Below are 20,225 nucleotides of genomic sequence, written 5' to 3'. Positions count from 1 at the left end.
CCCACCCCCGTGGTGGCTGCACTTCTGATGTGACTGCAGGATCCCAGAGTTATCCCCTAAGCTCCAGGAACACAGATATGGCTAACTGCAAACCGGTTTAGCAGTGAGATTTACATTAGATGCTGTGATTTACTGCAGTTAAGTATGAAAGGAAAAGACTGGAGATGTTTCCCCTTTATGTGGAACACATGAACATCTCATCCACTGGCACTGAAGTGTCAAATCTACAGAGAACACATTACCTATGGTGTCATTTTATAGTAGCAACTGTCTGTTGCCTATGTGTACATTTCCACATTGCACTTCCATTTCGTGTCTGCTCCTGATGGAATAACAGCTCGAGATGCAGTTGTACAAGACATTCAGCAAAACAAAATGCTTGATGAGGAAGAAGCCAGTGTTTTCCTGAGCACAGCAGTCTGCAAGTTCATATGGTGAGAACAGTTCTCACCCTCTACACATAATGAAATGTATTTTAGAGTGTGCCTGGGGAGAGCCACAAATAATAATAACTTTGAGATAAATGAGTGCCATGAGTGCTAGCTCTGATATGAAAAGTGGCTACTTTAATCCAAAAATTCTTCCCCAAAGCCATTTTTTCTGTTTCTTTGTAGTGCTAATTGTTCTAAGCTATGTAAGCCCTTCAAACCACTGTGCCAAACAAGAGGAGGACAGATCCTTTGTGTCTTTCTTAATTTACAGATCCTTGTGGAAGAAAGAGCCCCAAGGGGGGAAAGCTGAGAAGAAGCCAACCTGATACACACTGAGGCTGTGACCAGGAGATCTATCCATTGGTATTGCCATGATATTGCTTCCTGCAAAAGTCAATAAATAGACAAGCCTTGCAGCAAAGAAATTATATCAAAGTAAGGGAAAAATCATAGCCAACCACTCAGGAAAGCAAAGGCAACTTCCCAGTAAAATCTAATACAACAAGGAGGATATAACTGTTCTTTGCAGCTCTGAGACACTAAAATCACAACCAGTGTCAAGCACACACACCCACAAAAAAAAAAAAAAAACCCAAACCAAAACAAACAAACAAAAAAAAACCAAAACAGTGTGTCTGAGCTGTACTGGTGTCATAATGCTGACAAAGATCCAGCCCACATTTCTGCATGCAGGTTCTGTACTTTGGGAATGAAATAACACCAAGGTAATTTGGACCACCATGAACTGTAGATGTGGCATTTAGGGCCATGGTTTGTGGTGGACTTAGCAGTGTTAGATTTATGGTTGGACTCCATCTTAAGGGTCTTTTCCAACCTAAATCATTCTGTGATTCTATACTAGTTTGCTCCAGCTATGACCATTTCACTCTTTGGTTTCCTAAGCACAACCACATAAGTTCTTTCCTGGCAAAATTTCTTCAGAGAACAATCCATATGAAGAAGCTGAGCAACTACTGTCAGTGGTTGTCCTCAGATGCTCTTCTCATGGAAACTTTTTGTGCTATCGAGGTGCTGGAAAGGACCCAGAAGAGTTTGTAAGCATAAGAACAAAAGGGTTGTATTTCTCTTCACACACAAGTGTATTTATAGAAAGTAACTCTGAGCCACACAATCTGCTTGGAAAGTTTCATATAGTTAAAGGACAACCGGTTGCACAAACTAAAGATGCCTCTTTTTCTTTTTTTGATTGAATGCTTTGTTCCATGTAAAAATTCATAAATCATCATTCATCATTCCAGAACAGGTTTCTCCCTGCTCCTTACAGTAATGCTGCACTGTTTAAAATTTTATTTTTGAATTTGAGAATGAGCTGTCTGTCCCGAAAGTGGCAGTACCTGTAGAAATATGTAGTCATCCTGCACAGTCAGGGAATCCCGATCAGTACTACCAGCAAATGGGACTGTCATTGTCTTATCAGAACAATTTTGAATCTGGCAACTGATGTAGCGATAACCTGAGGGAAGAGAGACAGAAACATATGACAGGGCTATCAAGGGAAAAAGAAGCAAGCAATAGTAAATGTTAGCCGTGTAGGAAAAATGCTGCCTTTGCCAGGTGAGTTACTTATAGAATTATTATATTAAACCCTCATACAGGAGTTTTTCAATCTCCAATGTACTGAGAATATATTAACTGCTTACAGTTCAGATAATTCCCTGGAGGCAGCCTGTTATTATCCAAATTTTGCTGGTCCAGAGAGATTAGGGGTTAGATGAATGAGCCATTCATGGGTGGGGATAATAGAAGGAGCCTCTTTTCTCACTTAACCTATGCACAGAGCCAAATTATTCACTTGGAGAAATGGCAGCCTGACACAACGTAACTGAAATCAATAGATCAACCCCAGTATAAAATTGTGATGAATGAGAAAAGAATCAGACTTCGTTTAATGGACAGCGTGCAGAATTTTAAAGCCTATTTTCAAAGCTCTGTAAGAATGTTCAGAGACACTATTAACATGCTATTGGAACTGCTTTGTTGGGGCAGGATTTCTATATTCAGAATTAATATCCTGCTGAAAAAACCTGGACTGATTTATAGTCAGTGGAGGCTGCAGCCTTTCTCTTCCTCCCCAGATAACAAGGTCTATCCTCTCTACCTGGGTTCTTAGAACAGCACCACTGCATCTTTGATACAATCTGCTCTTATCAGAGAGAGCAGAGCCAAGAATCATATCTTACATCAGCTGTGGCTTAAAGACCTTCTCCCAGATTCAAGCTCTTGTACAGCTCACCCTTGGTCACAAGCTTCTGAGCACAAAGTACTTGAGTGGCTTTCCCAAGCACAGTGAGGAAAATGTTTCATACACAATCTTGTGCCCAGATCACTAATTCTACCCACGCTCCAGGTACAGCTCGAGGGAGAGCAAACAATGCACCCCCATGTCCTTCATGACTTTTGCAGTGTGATAGGAAACGCATTCCACACTTTATGACTTTTAATTAGACAAGGCCAAACCTGTATACTGGATGCAATTATTTGTTTTAAAATCTGGTTCTGTTTAAGAGGCAGAGTCAACCCAAGTTCTCCTGATTAGGTCCACATCATCACTACAAGGCCATTTGAGCAAGTGCGGAAATGGACCACCAAAAAGTCTTGCAGGTATTTGTAATTCATGTCAAAAGAACTCCAGCTCTTCATCAGACAGGTAGTGCAAAGATGCTGCTTCCACTAAAATCAATGGCAATGTTTGCACTGACCCTAAGTGCACAAAGACAGTTTATTGAGAACCCAGCCAGCAAATATTCCATGAAAGTTTTTCTTTTTCTGCTGTTTCCATTAAATAAAACAAAACAAAACAAAACAAGCAAACCTTTCCATCCAGGTCCTAAAGCATCTTTTTACACTGTGTCTAAAGAAAGCAGCTGAGGGACCTGTCATCCTGTCTCAGAAACCTCACTGCTAAAAGATTTAGAAACCTTGTCATCCAGGTTTTAACATTATAACTTTGATTTTTGATAGGGCTGAAATGAAGAAAAACTGTGGGATCAGGGCCAATCAAACTCTACATTCTTTAGTACTCTTTTTTTTAAGACCGCACAGGAACTTAGATGACCAGATTCAAGGAATTAAATTACCTTTCAAGAGTACCACTGCTAACAAGAAACTGCACAACTCTTGGAATCACGGTGACTCCAGTACAACACACCCTGACTATCAATCTGCTTTTTCATTTATTTTCCTTTTGAACACTCAGAGTATACTGGATGCTGTAACATGAGGGAATTCTGGGAGCTGGTGGTTAGTGCAGTAGGCCTGACATATGCAATGATTCACATTAACAGACACTTATCCAGCACTAACACTGCATTGCCAGTTTTATTTGCATAGCGTGAAAAACTGTTCAATGTTTAACTGCCAGAATAAATCGCACATTAATGGACATTTTCAATGGAGCAGAGCATCTTGACGTCAATTCATCTTAGAGGGGAAAACAAGTAGACTTAAATTACACTATATTTTTATATAACAGGACTGTTTTGCTGACTACATATAAACAAAGAAATAATCTGACTTGCACAATTTCTCTTCTGACTAGTTTTAAAAACAAGCCAAAAAGTACCTCTAAAACAAAGAAAAATGACTATACACTAGGGTATCAATTGATAACATTTTTATTTGCATACCTCCACTGGGGTCCTGGATTTCCATATGAACTAAATCAGGGTCTCCGTCAACTCCAGCAACGGCCCTGAGAACATAATATAATCAAATTATGTAGAGCCAGCCACAGAATAGTAATTATGTGGATGGAAGAAAAGAGAACATTTCATACTAACCAGCTTTAACATTCTAGATGGGAAATTGAAATAAACCGCATTTATAATGTACTATTACTAATATCTAGAAGGAAATTACATTTCTTTAGAATCTCTTTTACGAAACTATGTAAAAAATAGGATAAATTGAAAAAATACCCAAACCAGAAATAGGTATGAAGTTGGAGAAAGCCCTTCATAATCATAAACTGATATATGTACGCAGACAGGCACACACTCACATGCGCTGACAAGCACTATAGCATCTTTTTACAATTACATTCGATATTTGAGACTACAAAGCAGATTTAGTGCTAAAAGATACTTAGATTCCTTTCTTACTAGAAATTTCTTAAACTTGACACACAGTTTCCATAGCAAATTGATATATCTTTGGTTAGCATATTCAAGGGAAGAGTAGATTCTGCTTTGACAAAGAAAGTGCAGAATAATTTTGAGAAAAATATCTTGAGAAGGCAATTCAGACAGAAATTATCAAGGTGCAGTTTAACTTTGAAAAGCTGTAATGGGAATACAGGCTGATTTTCTCCTAATATCTCTCATGTCAAATATGCTCAGCCAAAAGATGAGTTTTCCACCCTCAGGGCTTCCATCCCAGCCTGGGAATGGCAGCCCCAGCTGCGCTTTTTTTCTGGCACTTGTATTGTCATTAGTCAGGCAGATTCTGCAGACAAAGCTCTGAGCTGACAGTTGTGCTGTCAGTGAGCGAGGCAGAATCCAGCCCCACTCCCACGGTGACATCACTCCTCTCAAGGCTCTTCACTGGCATGGCAAGAGCCCATCCAGTCAGCAGATGGGAGTCCAAGGCACGCAAAGGAGATACAGTGAGAGATAAAGTGCAGCTGGATGCAGGTATTTAAAAAAAACCATGAAGATACTTAAAAGAAAATTATCATTTTGATACAATTATTAACAATTAAATGCAATAAAGCTATGGTTTGGATTGAAATTACATCATTGTTTAATGATTTTAATAGCATTAATTTATGAGGAGCAGTTAAAACTCAGACTCAGTAATTGCTGGCTCCTTGGGAACACAGGCCAGAGGGAAGAGACTGGATGATTTCCACTGCTGCATAACAACCAGAAATAATCACATATGCTGTTTTTCCCTAATATGATAAATGATCAGTCCAAATAAGGATGGGGAGGGTGAGGGATGAGCCCTTCCAAGCCATAAGATGCCACGGAAACTTTAGTGGAAATTTTCTTTTTTTTTTTTTTCAGTAAATGTATGGAAAAATCTTGTATTTATTAAGAATTTGGTCCCTCAAACACAAACTCCTTTAGTTTTTTTGAGGCAATACATTAGGTCAGAGAATATTTTAGATTCAGTGAGGTATAAGAATATCTGTGAGCAGAGGGAAGGGATGTGTGAACATTTTTTGCTGTATGTGCTGTTATCTATCTTTCTAGATATCCACAACACCAAATCAAACCTGCTATCAACTCTGCAGTCAGCAGTTTGAAGGGAAAAAATGTGCTTATTACTTTACTTTTTGTGTTGGACCTCATGCAGCTGAACCACAGAAATTTCTGGGTTGAATTTTCTGAGGCTGAGCCAGACATGCTAATAAGCATCAATAACGCAAAGAAAGTTTTTGGGTACTTCTGAAATTACCTCTTGTATCTATAATTTATCATACATGATTTCATAAGCACAGTTTGAGGTATTTGTCAATATCTTTACCTACTCATCTTTCTTTTTACAGCCCAGAATTATAATGATCTCACCTCTACCTCCTCTTAACAAATAGAGTCTAATCTTGTTGCCAGTGTAATCTTTTAATGCAAGAAGATGCAGCTGATCTTTTCTAATGAATGTTGCAGAATGAAAATTTCTAAACCTGACTACTTTCCTCCTTTAGACTTTTATTTTAGTAGATCTGAATAAATCACAAAAAAAGGGTTTTCTCCTTAACCCAGCCAGGAAAATGTAATACCTCTATCCCCCTGAAGTTCAGACATTTACCCTACCCTTTCTTAAAATTACCCTTTAGTAACCAGGTGAAGTTACTTCTAAAAGGCAACTCCTCTATTCCCAAAACAGCTTGATCACCACCCATGGTGTCCATAGACTATAAAGGTGGTTTATGATGCCAGGTCCATACAGCAGTTTGACAAGCATTTCTTCTCATTGCTCTACCAAATCATATCACTCCATTCTGTGTCCCAGTCTTGCCTCCACTTCATTGCCTCAGATGTCCCATTGAACTTGCCAGATCCTAGCATTAGGAATTGTCTAATTTAAAGGTGACCCTACAAAGATGGAAGCCACAAGGCTGCCAAAAGGAGTGATCATTAAGCTATACCAGTAGATGTCTAAGCTGACACAACTCTGAGTGAGTGCTGGTGGCGCACCTCAGGAGTTGAGATGCATGTTTTAAGTGCAGTTTATCCATTCCAAAAGGCACAAATTAGGCAGAACATTTAAAAACTTGACCTGTGTTTTTCATAAGTCCAATTGTACTGATGAACTCTAAAGCAGAGACTCTGTTCACTCAATGAAGACACTACACCCTCGAAGTCTACTTTTAAATGTCAGCTACAGCCCAGTTTCTGAACTCCAAAGTCCCTTTACTCAGCTTCACAAACATTTAGGAATAGTCCCTTCTTCTTTTATTAAAAAAAGACCAAGTCTAATACAGTTGCTAAGAAAATCTTCAGAAGAGAGTATAACTAATACAGAGAATTTGAAGCTATATCCCTGAAGAATAAACTAATCTCATTTCAGATGACTCCTCTGCCAACAGTACTTAAAAGATAATACTGTTATTTCACTTGTGCTTAAATCATGAACCAAAGGGAAAGCTGCATGGTGCTCTGCAGGCTAAACACAATCCAGGTTCCTCTGCTCACGTGATACACCTTCCTTAAAATGAAGGGCAAACAAGGTTTATACAGAATCACAAATGCTATATGATCCACTTGAAAGGAAAGCTCAATTATATGCTTTTTCATATTGAGGGAGAAATGCAAGACTTTTTTTTTTTAATTGTCATTTACAAACCTGCTACTATCACAACATAAGTGCATTGTACCAGTGTGAGGATTGTGTTCACATATCCATTCATAAGCACAGTTTACTGGTACCTCTCTGGCTTTGGGACAGGACTCCTTCTGTGTTATAATGCACCAATGCACTGGACCCTGATAGTCTGAGAGCTTCTTCCTTTTTGGCTGACATTTCAGCATATGATTTTTGTTTTTTTCACCCAAATAGAACAAGCATTTTCTTAGGAACTATTTATTTTTCCTCCGTTTCAGTAAGCTTTTTCTTTGGTTAAAATTCCCCCACTCTTCTTCTCACAGTACATCTGCAATGAAAATGTTCACATCCCAGCAGTCTGGGACCAGTTCTTTATTTAGCTGTTTTACTTAGGTAAATTCAGAGTTTTCTGATCCATGTTGTTTTAGTGTTTTGTATTCAACTGAGTTTTTTTACATTCAACTGAGTTTTCCAATGAAATTCAGACTAACTTTTAGATCAGACAAGTCTTCCTCTAGGCAAAGAAATATTTATTGACCAAGCATACCATGCTGGATAAAGCAAGTACAACACACACCAGCACTTCAGATCATGCAACAATGTAGTTACAACACTTCAGAACTAAAATAGCCTGATTTGACTGCAGGGTGCTGCAAATACAGGCAGCCTCAATATGCTTCTTCCCTTTATTGTGAACACAAGGTCCTATTATCTCCCTTGTGTTTGTCTGACACCATGTTGAGCCTCTTAGGAAAACTAGTCCTGCAGAATGTAATTTTAGAACTTTTTTTAGGGATTAGTTTTCCCTTTCTTAAATTACTGGATCATGCCAACAGTTGAGCAGTAATCCTGTGGAAGAAAAGCAGCAAAGTAGCTGCTGGTGGTGGTGCAGAGGTGGAACTGCCACCACCCTGGTGCAGCCTTTGTGTATATCTAACCTCAGTTAGGCTGTAAAGTTGCATTTAATAAATCATAGTGAGAAGGAGAGGGAAATTGGGGCACCTCTGTTTCGATTTGGGCCTGAATTTGGTCTCCTGAGGGACACTATGGAGCCCTTTCTTCTGCATGTGGTTTTTTAGACACCACATCTCTGCTGCTACTTCCTCCTGTAAAGGAGAGACTCCTCACACGCTTCTCCTGCTCCAGCATGAAACCCTCCCATGGGATACAGTTCTTCAGGAACAGACTGCTACCCTATGGGGTCACAAGTCCTGCCCAAACTTGCTCCAGTGTGGGCTCCTCTCTCCATGGGGCCAGAGGTCCTGCCAGAAGCCTCTTCCAGTCTGGGCTTCCCATGAGGTCACAGCCTACTCCTCAGGCATGCATCTGCTCCACCATGGACCTCCATGGGCTGCAGGGTGACAGCCTAACTTATCATGACCTTCACCAAGGGCTCAGGGGAATCTCTGCTCTGGCCCCTGGGGCACCCCCTCCCCTCCTCCTTCGCAAAGCTGCGTGCCTGCAGGGCTGTTGATCTCATGTCTTCTCACTGCTTTCTCTCGTATCTGTTGTGCATTTTTTACCCTTTCCTAAATATGAGGCCATTCCAGCATCACTCACAGAGTCAGCTTGGCCCAGCAGTCGATCCCTCTTGGAGCCAGCTGCAACTGGCTCTGTCCAACACCGAGGCAGCTCCTGCTGCCAAACCTTGCCACATAAACCAAATAAGTCCCACACACCATCACACAGATAGAAATAGAAACAAAACCCATTCCAAGTGATTAAGTCAAACAGAAGAATGACTGCCCACACAGATTCTTGGCTTCCCACACAAGAGCCTTTCACATAAAATTCAGTGTTAAAGGCTCAGTGAAATCCTCTTTGCATTTCTCTCCTTGAGGGCATAACATTGCTGAAATCCCCTCTTTCACCTGACACTTGAATAGCCAGGAACCCACTACGCTTGACGTAAACGGGTACGGCTGTGAGGGATTATCCATATGGGATTTCAACAGAGCAGAACTTTGGTACCCTGAGAACAACTGCTCTACCCAAATAAACTCATCATATTTTATGTCCTTACCTCTCATGAAAATGGAGAGCCTGTAGCTAAAAATAAGAGTAACAGATACATATAGCATAGGATCCATATATCCCAGTGAGTAGGGGATAAAGCATTCCTAAAGCTCTAGACAGAGTAATAAAAGAAATGCGTAGGGCCTAATTCTCTGGTAATTACAAATTCATTACTTACTGTCCTGGGGTATATTAGTGGTGATGTAGACAGCTGATTCACAGTCTATTCTTTGCTTATGTATTACTAGGTTCTATTTTAAGAAATCAAAGGAAATTCTCAATGGTGCATAAGCCTCAGGGACTGTGAAGAACAGCAGCAGAGCCAGAGGAATCCCAAACTGCACTACTCTTTCTTCTTCCACATAATAACCACTCCTTTTTTTTTTAAATAGGCTTCATATACAAACCCAGTTATATACCATGTGATAGGTGGGTGTTTAATGTTTAGCTAGAATAGGTCATATCTCTTTTCATTCTCTTCAACAAACACATCAATAACTAGAAAAAAATATTTATAAATGATGAAATTGTCACTTTGGGGGCCAGTACAATTTGTATGAAGAAATAAAATTGGTCACAGCAATCAAAGTTTCTTAATTTTACAAAAAGAATTTGCTCAAAATTAAAAAAATAACATTAAAACAATCAAAATGAAAAAGGGGGGGATTTTAATCTTTCTAGTTAATATTTAAACAGAAACAAAAGATTTACTTTCTAAACATTGATACAAAATAATTTTTAAGTGCAGTGTGACTTAGTATTTTATTTTATCGCAAATTGCAAATCTGCCTTTCATGCTTTCATTTTATAGCTCTATTGTTTTTAGACTAGAATAAAAGTTGGAAGACACCTACAACAGCCATCTAATCATTGCCTGACCTCTTCAGTGCTGCCCAAAAGTTAAAGCAGGTTAAGGGTGATGTCCACCCTTAACAACTCTTAAATGGGCTTGGGGCATGAACCATCTCTCTGGAAAGTCTGATTTGCCTTCTAAGATGCTAAGAGAAGACAAACTCCTATTAAAGATTAGTCAAATTTCTTTTGCAAAAGAGTAAATGAAGCAAATAGAGAAAACAACTAGGATGGTGTAAGAAAAGAGCATGCTGTATCACAGACAGGGAGAAAACATTCTGTGCTCCTAAATTAGAGATAGTAGTATGCGCTTTCCATCGATACCAATAATATTTTCATTAGTTCCACTATCATGAAAAATCAAATTCCACACACTAAATCTGCAAAGATAGTTAAGGAATGATTGAGAACACTTGAAAAGCAAATAAAGCCCAGAAGATGATATTAATATATTGCTTGAAAACCTACAGTGTAAGGCACAGGAAAATATTGTAACTGATAATATTTGTAGTTAGAGACTGAAATAAAAATCTTAGGCTATCTTATTAACCTCAGTGGTAAAGCTCAGTGGAAAACAAAGAAGAAACATCTGCTAAAGATCTGCCCAGCAAATTGTTCCTGGCACAACCAGACAGCATCAGCAAGAGATGTGCCCTTATTTATCATGAGATGTACAATTAGTTTGACACACATTTTTTAGCACATCAGATATTATATACTGACAAGAAAACAATACTGGACTTAGTGTCCTTACAGTCAAGGTATGACAAAGCTCATGTTCTGACATCTGTTGAGAACTACACAAATATTTAGCACTCAGATAATTTGGGTGACAAAGGCCAAAAATACCACAAAGTCTCATATGACAGACAAATTCCTCCCAAAAGAGGCCATCCTGTCCAACCTTCCATTCACAGCAGACTCTTTATATATTGCAAATTTTCATATGATTTTAGAAGTAAAATATGTATCTTTATTTCCATGTAAGTTTATGAGAAGCATCATTTAGTAGTGAGGCACTAAACATGTGCTTCCAAATCCTTGCTGTTGCTGGCTGATACAGGTTTGAGAGAAATCAGTATGGTCTATATACAGCAAAGAGGAAAACAAACCCCTTGAAAATAAATCTAATGACAATAAATGTAGAGAGTCTTAGAATTTATTATTCTTATCTCTGATGAATGTGGCATGTATGGACAGCCAGGACTTTGAAGTACTACACTGGAATTATTCCTACCAAAGATCCAGGACACTCCTCTGATTGTATATGAATGACATTAGGAAACTTAAGGATTCTGAAACACAGGAAAATATAGACTTCTAATTAAAAATGAACTTACAGGCTTTAATCCTTACATAGGAAAAACATTGACAGATTCTGAATTGGAGGAAAACTGACACATATTCCAATGGTTTTCTATATTTTTCATAATTTCAGTGTGCTAAGTGTCAGATAAGAAACACACCAATAAACAAATCTGTGTGAGAGAGGTTTCCACTGTTATTTCTTACCTGTTAGTGACTTTAATGATTTTCAGACTCAATGCATTTGAAAAAAATAAATTATCAAAGACAGATAAGCACATGCCCTCACGATTTATATCCTATATAATCTTCATAGGAAAAAAATGGTTTTAAGGTGGACTTGATGTTTCTGACCCATGGTGCTACTTCTAAACAATTAAATCCTTTCACATGGTACTTAAGAGATCTGCAAAGTACCTGGTCTATGAAACTTCACCTGCCGTGTAGAAATAAGTTGGTCAATAAGGCTATACTTTGCAGGAGCAAGAAAGCAGAAACTGTCTGCCCAACTCAACTATTTAACCAGAAAAAGTTGAGACAAACTGGAATAAATCAGAAGAGTGTTACTACAAGCCAACCATGGGCTGTTTTTCTAAAAGTATGGGCAGCAGGTAGGTTGGAGGTTGAAAATGAGGCACTTGTAAGTGTGAACGAGCTTCCTTGTGCACAGGGATAATTACAGCAGCTGGGCAGGTTAGGTCTTATGCTCCCCAGATCTCTCAAACAAGCTGTCCTTGTGTCTTTGCCCTGAAATAACAACCTCCCCCATACCCAGCTTCAGTAGCAGCAGCAGCACACATGCCAGCATGCCCTTGGATTCACCAAATTACACTTTGGGCAGTGGTCAGTGTGTCTGTAGATACCATAATAGCTCTGTGTGCCTTGGAACCAGCAGTTTAAGCAGGCTGGGGGTTGGCTTGTTTTGTTTCCCCACAGATCTTGGCCAGGTATGGCCAAGATGAATGTCAATTTCAACAGAAAACAACTACCTGATGAACAAGGAAGATCACAGCATGAAAGCCAAACGCATCTCAAAACTTGCCACCAAGATCAGGTTCAATAGTGGCAACACAGCCAAAAACCCATAAAATATCACTGAAAGCTGGATATGGCTCCATAGACATATGGAAAATTCTACTTTATGCAACTGACAAGGATCAGAGTACATCTAGAACTAAAAAGTCATTTAGGAAACGTGTCTATCAGATTATGACTTAATCCTGTAATAAAAAATACATCCTTATACAATGCAGTAAAATGTGAAAGGGGGAACTGAGTGTGAAATTGACCAATTTTAAAATTAAGTTAATGAAAACATTATCAAAAGTTTAATTTTTGTGTAAGAGAAGCTACACACTTTTCTAATTGATTTCATTTGCTAAGAAAAGGGCATTGAGTTACTTTTCAAACATTTTATCAACCTTTTTAAATCACTTCTTAAACATTTCATGAGATTGCACAATATTTGAGCTGAAAATGAAATCATATGATATATGTGTCCTCAATAAACTCATATTTTTCACCAGTTTACTCATTGGTGCAAGTGTACACATGACTCCAGTTAATAGATATGATTAAAAAAAATAGATTTTTCTCTGCAAAAAGACTGTTCTCCTTTCTAAAGATCAATTTCACCAGTAAAATGCAGAACAATTTCATTCAGTAGTGCAGTTTTCTTTGTATCTTGGGCTTCATAGTTCCAGCCCTATAACCCTTCCATGCACTGCTACCTGACATGATCACTGCCATGAATTTACAGTAGAGGACACAGAAACACCAACATAATCTGCAAAAGATGTCAGGGCTCATGCTGTGTCTGCACCGGGATCTCTGGAAACATCTTTCTTGATTAGACTGAAATACTTTTGCTGTTCAATTATTATCTGGAAAATAACAGACTTCTTACCAAAAAATATGATCTTTAGAAACTCGTTCCTGCAGAAGGATCCATTTTTTTCCCAGGTCAGTAGATACATAAACCTAAAAAAAGGGGGGAAAAAAGAGAAAAATTAGATGATAGGAAACTGCCAATGTACATCTTCAAAGACAGGTCATATGTCACTATTAAATGACAGACTCTAAACCAATTATGAAGAACCAAACAAACCTACATTATCAGGAACTCTACAATGTTTTTCATAGTAGCAACCTTTCATAGAGAAAATCTTTTAAAATATAATTTATAATTTGAAAAATTCTGTGACAATGTCTTCTTGTTTACCATGAAAACCTTTCCCAGTTCATTTGGGGTCAGATTCTTTTTTACCTCAGTAAGGTTACTCATCATCATCATCATGGAAGAAGATTTGGGAAGGGCTCTCCCCACATGGGTGTGCCCTTCCAGCCTGCGCAGTGGATTTTTTAGGAGAGGCTCAGTGTGCACAGAACTGGCCCCACCCTTTAACTCCTGAGGTTCATCTGTCAGGGCCAAGTGAGCTTGGACGGTGACAGTGAAGTCCTCAGGACTAGAACCTACAGCCCCCAGTATTCCCAGGAGGTCTCCCATCCAAGCACTAACCGGGGCTGACCCTGCTTAGCTTCTGAGATCTGACAGGATCGGATGTCAGCAATGCATTTAACTGCCTATGTGGTTCCTCAAGAGGGATGGTAAAAGGGCAGTTCTCTTCTTCCCATTCATGGACCAAACATGCACAAATGTTCCCTTTATGCCATCAAAAATACTAACCCAGAAAGTCAATGGATTTAAAACTCTGCTGAAATAGGACCAAAGGATACTACAGAAATGCTTGAGAGAATTGATGAGGAGAGATATACTTAAGGGCTTGTGTCATGGATACCAATTTCTGACCCATGAGAAATGTTCCCTCACCAGAGAGGCAGAAGATGGCCTGGAGGAGGAAGACTCCAGCTCCACCTTCTGTATGAATAGTTCACCCACTGCTAAAAAACAAATATTAATGATATGGATGGATAAAGAGTGCAGATGGAAGTTGTTTTCCCCCAGATTAAAGTAGGATATAAAATAGCTATTTAAAAATATTTCTCCTTTAGCATTTGCCTTCATAATGTGTTTCATCTAATGAAAATAGGAAGTTTCTATCAGACTTCTAAAAAGACAGATTTAAAGCCCCCCACTGTCTGCATGCATTTCATATTTGATCCAATTTACATAATATGAGTTTTCTCTTGATATCTCTAATAAGGGAAAAAAGGCAAGTGAAACTGTTTTTCTCTGATGTGGGAATGTCACCAGTTCAGTTACTTTTTGTTCTGGGGGAAAGTGTCTTATGAGAACTAGTAAGGAATGTTTTTGTTTTAAGATAGGTTTGATGATGAGAGGTGAAAAACCCTCACTGTTAAATATTATGTTCTACTATAGAAAACAAGAAATATCAATATGTAAAGAAGAAGGATGAAGTAATGTAGCACAAAATCTATGGGTAAATTTACTAAAGTTCAAATTAGACATAGAGTATCTCCCAGTTACTCTGCACTTCACAATGACTGGACTGTCTTCCATTATGCACTCAGGTAAAGGTGACAGACCATGGTTAGGGCAGGAAACTATGAGGACTGAGACTCCTTACTTTAGCATTGATCCAGTCAGTGCACAGACATAAATGATGAGGGATCGAGAACTCTTTGTTCTCAGAGCTAAATTATGGAGCTGCAGAGCCAGGCTCCTGATATGCCTGCTAAGTCCCTGGTATTATCTTTATTATGTGGGTTAGGATTGGCTCCAACCTGGACATTTTAGAGCATATTGCTCTGAGCAACCTCCTGGGAGGGACAAGTGTGGCTTTGAACAGGCTGGACTATGCAGGACGAAGAACCTAAACTGCTTCATGTTCTTCAAACATTTGTCAACATGGGCATTACAGAAAAGATAACCAGTGGTTTTACCATCTTTCTAAAAGGTCTTCGCTTGCTGAGTGACCTGTCTCAGCAGGACTGCTGAAACCTGAGAGAGATGATCATTTAACACTCTACCCTTCCCCTGGTCTCTAAGCTTCAAAGCAAGCCAAGGATTCAGAGGCTCCTGTCAAGAAGGCAAAGTGCTGTTTAGGATAAGGGACAACACTGGCACATGGACAAAAGGATAGAGTTTTGTCATTGAGGAATTTCAGAAGAAAATGGGAGAAGGTTCTTGCCTTTGGAACAGCAACACCTGTACAGTAGGGGCCAAAAAAGAGCAAACGAAACCCACAACCCCTCCCCAACCCCCAAACCCAAACTACCTCCTTTCACACACATTTAAGATCAAAGTCTGGGAGCTTATGAATGAAGATTTTTGCTTACTGCAGGGACAAGCCCTTGCAATCTTCATGTAAGGGAGAGAGAAGTAGGAGTAATAGGCATGATAAAAGTGAAACAAATTTTAACTGACACCGTATTTGAAATTTAAAAAAATTAACATGTAACTAACTTATGCACACATTGAGCCTTCTATAGCAAAAAAAAAATTGTTATCCGTATATGTTCTGTTTTTCCACAGGGACACCTGATAAAACTACTAAATGAGATTAGATGTGGGGTGAAGACAGTTATATTAGTGAATAGCTAAAATCTGTGGCTTCACCAAACACATCTAATAAATCTTATAAATCTGTTTACTACGACCCATGTAATAAATGTAAGGCATCGGAGTCTTAAAAAAAGTTTGAAAATACTTTTCTGTTTTGCCATTTTTTCATCCTTTTAGCTTCCAAAGAAGCAACTAAAATCTAATACATCCCTGAGGAGGTTTAAAAAAAATCTAGAAACATTTATGTAGATTCAGCGACTAGCTGATGGTTATTCATTATAACTGAGGGGTAGCCAGAAAAAGAGCATATAGATTTGAGGCAGTAAATGGATTAATCCAACAACGTTGACTGGATTTGCATTAATTTATAGTGTCAGCTAGAGGCTAGAGCTTCATTTAAAAGAGTCTAGGGTTCTAAATGAACGAACGATGCATATTTTGCAATATGAAATAAGCCCTAAATTGAATCAAAAGTTGTGGAAAAGGCTGTGATGCTGCAGTAGACAGAGAAGCTTTGCTAATTGTTGTTTATGAAGGCCTTGGTCCTGTATTTCACATAGTCTCCAAAGGGCCTTTGTAAGAAATCATTTGAGTAACAGGAGGCAATGGTGTTCTCCTGAGTTTTAGATTCTGTTACATTCTGATAGTACTTTCTTTTAGGAAAGGTAAAGTTACTTGACTCAAAAATCTAATCTAGAGTACACTGTCTCCTCAGGGCAACTTCAGATCAACACTATCTTTCAAGATCATTGATTCTAGTACAGTGATCTTTTTTTGCGTCAAGTGGCAATTTTGACTTTCAACTCCTTCTATGCCAACATCACTTTATCTTCCTCTCCCTTCTAGGCCAAATATATCAGATTTTATACAAAATATAAGCAGGTTACCAACCCAGTTATAGTCAAAGGCATCCTTCATTCACAGACATCTTAGATAAGGATGTAGGACCTGACAAGTAAGTCTTTAGGGTTGACCCCTCCTAGTGTCATACTGAAAATCTGAGAAAAGTCCATCAGGTTACCCAACCCTTCCAGCTACTCCTGCAGAACCATCTTTATTAAATATTTTTAGGGGTCTTTTGCCCAGTCACATTTTAAGCATGGTAAATGAAAGCATCACTCCTTTTGGAAGACTATCCTAGTCCAAAGTGCCTGACATTCTCCCTAACATGTTCAATTCACCAAAACACAAACTAAATGCTTCACATTGTACTTCTGCCTCCTGTCTTCTGAAAAACACTTCTACCCACTTGTTGTGGACTGGTCACCTTGTTCCATACACGCCGGACTCTCACACATCAAAGTTCTGCCACTCTGTAACTATGCAGAGTTCAGTAATTATACTGACCCTCAGGAACAAAAGTAAAACTGAAAAAAGAAGCTTTTCATTTCTTCAGGCTCTCCTGAAGTATTTTATTTACATAATATACATTCGAATTGTTTGTAATTGTGTTATTATTTTAAATTGAAGCTAAGTACAATATTTACTGTAATCTGTGACTTAGTTTCGTTTGCTATGTTTTAATTCTAGTTCTATCATTATCTGCAAATTCCTGTAAACATGAATGGGTTTAGGATCAGCTGTTACCTTTTGTATCCCAGAAAATATCTCAAAAGATGATTTAACATCACTGAAATCAGTGCAGTATTTGGATGCAGCATTTGCAACTTCCGCTAATTAATCTCATCACCTTCTGTGAAGTCTGATGAGGATTAAAAGGGACTAGAGTTTACTACTTTCATTTTAAAACAGGAGTCATGATGGAGGTGAGACAAGTCCACTACCAGGAGCAGAATTACAGTGCTGCAGTTTTGGCACTATGAAACAGAGATGAGATGGTGTGTAAAACCCATCCCAAAAAATTACTTTACAATTTAACCAGAAGAAATCAAAATTTACAAACATGAACAACTCCTGAATCTGATAGCAGTATAAATACATCATAAGAGAGAGAATTACTCTACATTTCTACTGATTCCCCAAATTCTATTCTGCTGTATGAGTGTGCAGTTTATTTTGTATGGCTTTTTTTTACATCCCGTGAATGGTCTTTGGAGGCACTATTTCAGCTTCATTAACTTCCTACTATACTATAAATTGTTTATGCTCACTTTCTAGGGAGGAGCACATTTCAGAAGTATTGGTTAACTATATTATGCAGAAGGATAAATATTCCCAATATCCATATCAACTGAAAATGTCAGGATTGAAATTACCATAGAAACAAAGATTTGGAACAAAGATTTGGACATGAAGGCAATCAATATTTAAATAAAACTCAGAACCACTATATGATTCCCTTCTGGGCAACTGGTATTATTTCATAAAACTCTACACTAATAAGCATATAAAAAGTTTTTTTATATCTTCTTAACAAAGTAACTCCTTAATTTCAAACAATTGCCATATCTTTACCTTGCCTTCCTTGGTGTAAGCAAGTACTTTATCTTCTTCTTTTGGGTGAAAAAGGAGAGTTTCCACAAAGAAAGTAATGGGTTGTTTCTGGAAAGTGGCTCCTTCATCCGTGCTTATGAAAAGGCTTTGGTCACGGTCATTATGGGAAGAACTTACAAGAATTATCTAAAAGACAAAACCAAGAACATACATTCAGGAGATTGTTTTCTCTATAACAGAAAGCACAGCCTTTTTTCTTTTTTTTGTGTAAATGTCAGATTTTGTACATAGCCTATCTACCAAAATACCGTGGACTCAAAAGCATCTAAGAGATAAGGATTGCAAGATCATCGTATCTTCCCTGAACAAATCTGTGAATGTTAAATTCTGTAACTTCTCTTGCAAATCACACTAAATTGACCATGATTCTCATCTCTACTCAGAATGACTGCCTTGGATTTTGGTGCTTGTGAAAGATCCAAAGGCCACTGAAGAAAATCTCCAGACCAAAAAAACAAACAAACAAACTAGTAATGAATCATTTTAACATGCCCATATAAATACATCTCTTTATCTAGTGAGGCTACTAAATGCAAAAATAATCATTGCCATAGTTGTATCAGAAGAATGAACCAGGATAAAGAACTAGTTTACAACATCTCTACATTTCTTCAATATTCTCTGCTTACTGACACATTTTGGATAAAAAAGCAATTCACTTTGATGCAGAGAAATATGACAGTAAATTATTTGCATTTACTTCTCAGATCCAAATAATGCCTTGACTCAAACAAAGTAATATCTTGAGCTGTGTCCTCATGTGACCTTCATGTCAAGCTTTCAGCAACAAAGAAATTGTTCCCACATAATTTAGTCAGAATTTCCCACATTTTGCAGTTGGTCAGCATGTTATAGCATTGTTCTAAAACTGCCAGTGTGAGGATCCATTTTGATTATCTTTCCAGATCAAATGGGTCCAAATTGGCATTCAACAAGGTGCTTTTATCAACTGATAGCTTGCAAACAAAATGGATTTTCAAAGTCCAGCTGGGCTCTCTCTAGTTCATTCTTCAAAAACAATTTAAAAAAAATCCTGAAATCGAAACATATTTAGAATATTCAGCAAATGCTGCAGAAAACACCACAGAATACTGATCACTGTGATACAGTGACTGTAAATTACTTACAGAGATAAATAGCAATGAGTTATGCAAACAGAATTACAATAATGTGAATATGGAGAAGGAAAGAGATTAGAAAAAAAGTATAATTTTTATGTAGTCACTTTTTTGGAGTAAAGCGGAAAAGTTTGAAATTTCTAATGAATTATACAGATATGACAGCTGGACTGAGTTTTTACTGCAATTGGTCTTGGGGGAAAAAAAACCCTATAAATACAACATTTGTAGATGCTCCAATCTGACAGGTCACTTAAGCATGTGCACTTGCACTTGAAGCACTTACACAGTTCCACTATCTTCCTAAGGGCTTTAGCACACCTCAAATGGGGCACATATTGAAGTACATTGTCAAACGAGAGAGAACTCCACATACTTCAGGGTTGATGGTCCACCACTGAAATCCCACATTAAAGCAGATATTAAGCTAAATCAACTTTAATCAGCTATGTGACTAGGTCAGTAAGAAGAGTAAAATAATAACCCATTACGTTGCTATAATCTTGTAAATTTTAGTGATGTAATTTAGCCGAGAGTAAGAAACTGAAAATTTTATTAGAAAGTCTCTGTAAATGACACCTTCACAAATGCCATCTCTTATTCCTACTGCATCCACTGGTTTCCTGTCTCTTGGGAGGTACTTCAAACAGGATCTGTTTAATTTATTACTATCTACACTCCACTCCCAGCTGCTGGTGGCCTCAATACAACATTCAGAGATTCTTGTAACACACTCAGTAAGTTTTCTGTAGAGGGCAAGGCATCAACATAAAA

The 20,225-nt window shown here is 38.2% G+C and overlaps 1 protein-coding gene across 5 annotated transcripts in view; it reads right to left on the bottom strand.

Moving 5' to 3' along the window:
- SORCS2 (sortilin related VPS10 domain containing receptor 2) overlaps window positions 1–20,225 on the bottom strand; it is a 553,207-nt gene that overhangs the window by 99,055 nt on the left and 433,927 nt on the right. For all 5 annotated transcript variants that reach the window (XM_071556850.1, XM_071556852.1, XM_071556851.1 and 2 more), the window contains exons 4-7: window positions 18,295–18,459; window positions 13,300–13,373; window positions 4,079–4,143; window positions 1,787–1,905 (exon numbers count right to left, since the gene is read on the bottom strand). In XM_071556850.1, the coding sequence (XP_071412951.1) occupies window positions 1,787–1,905; window positions 4,079–4,143; window positions 13,300–13,373; window positions 18,295–18,459 (423 nt within the window). The remainder of the gene's footprint in view (window positions 1–1,786; window positions 1,906–4,078; window positions 4,144–13,299; window positions 13,374–18,294; window positions 18,460–20,225) is intronic.

Source organism: Pithys albifrons, chromosome 5 (assembly GCF_047495875.1).
Source record: "Pithys albifrons albifrons isolate INPA30051 chromosome 5, PitAlb_v1, whole genome shotgun sequence".
In the NCBI taxonomy this organism is placed as follows: Eukaryota; Metazoa; Chordata; class Aves; order Passeriformes; family Thamnophilidae; genus Pithys; species Pithys albifrons.
This window is presented reverse-complemented; position numbering and strand designations above follow the sequence as displayed.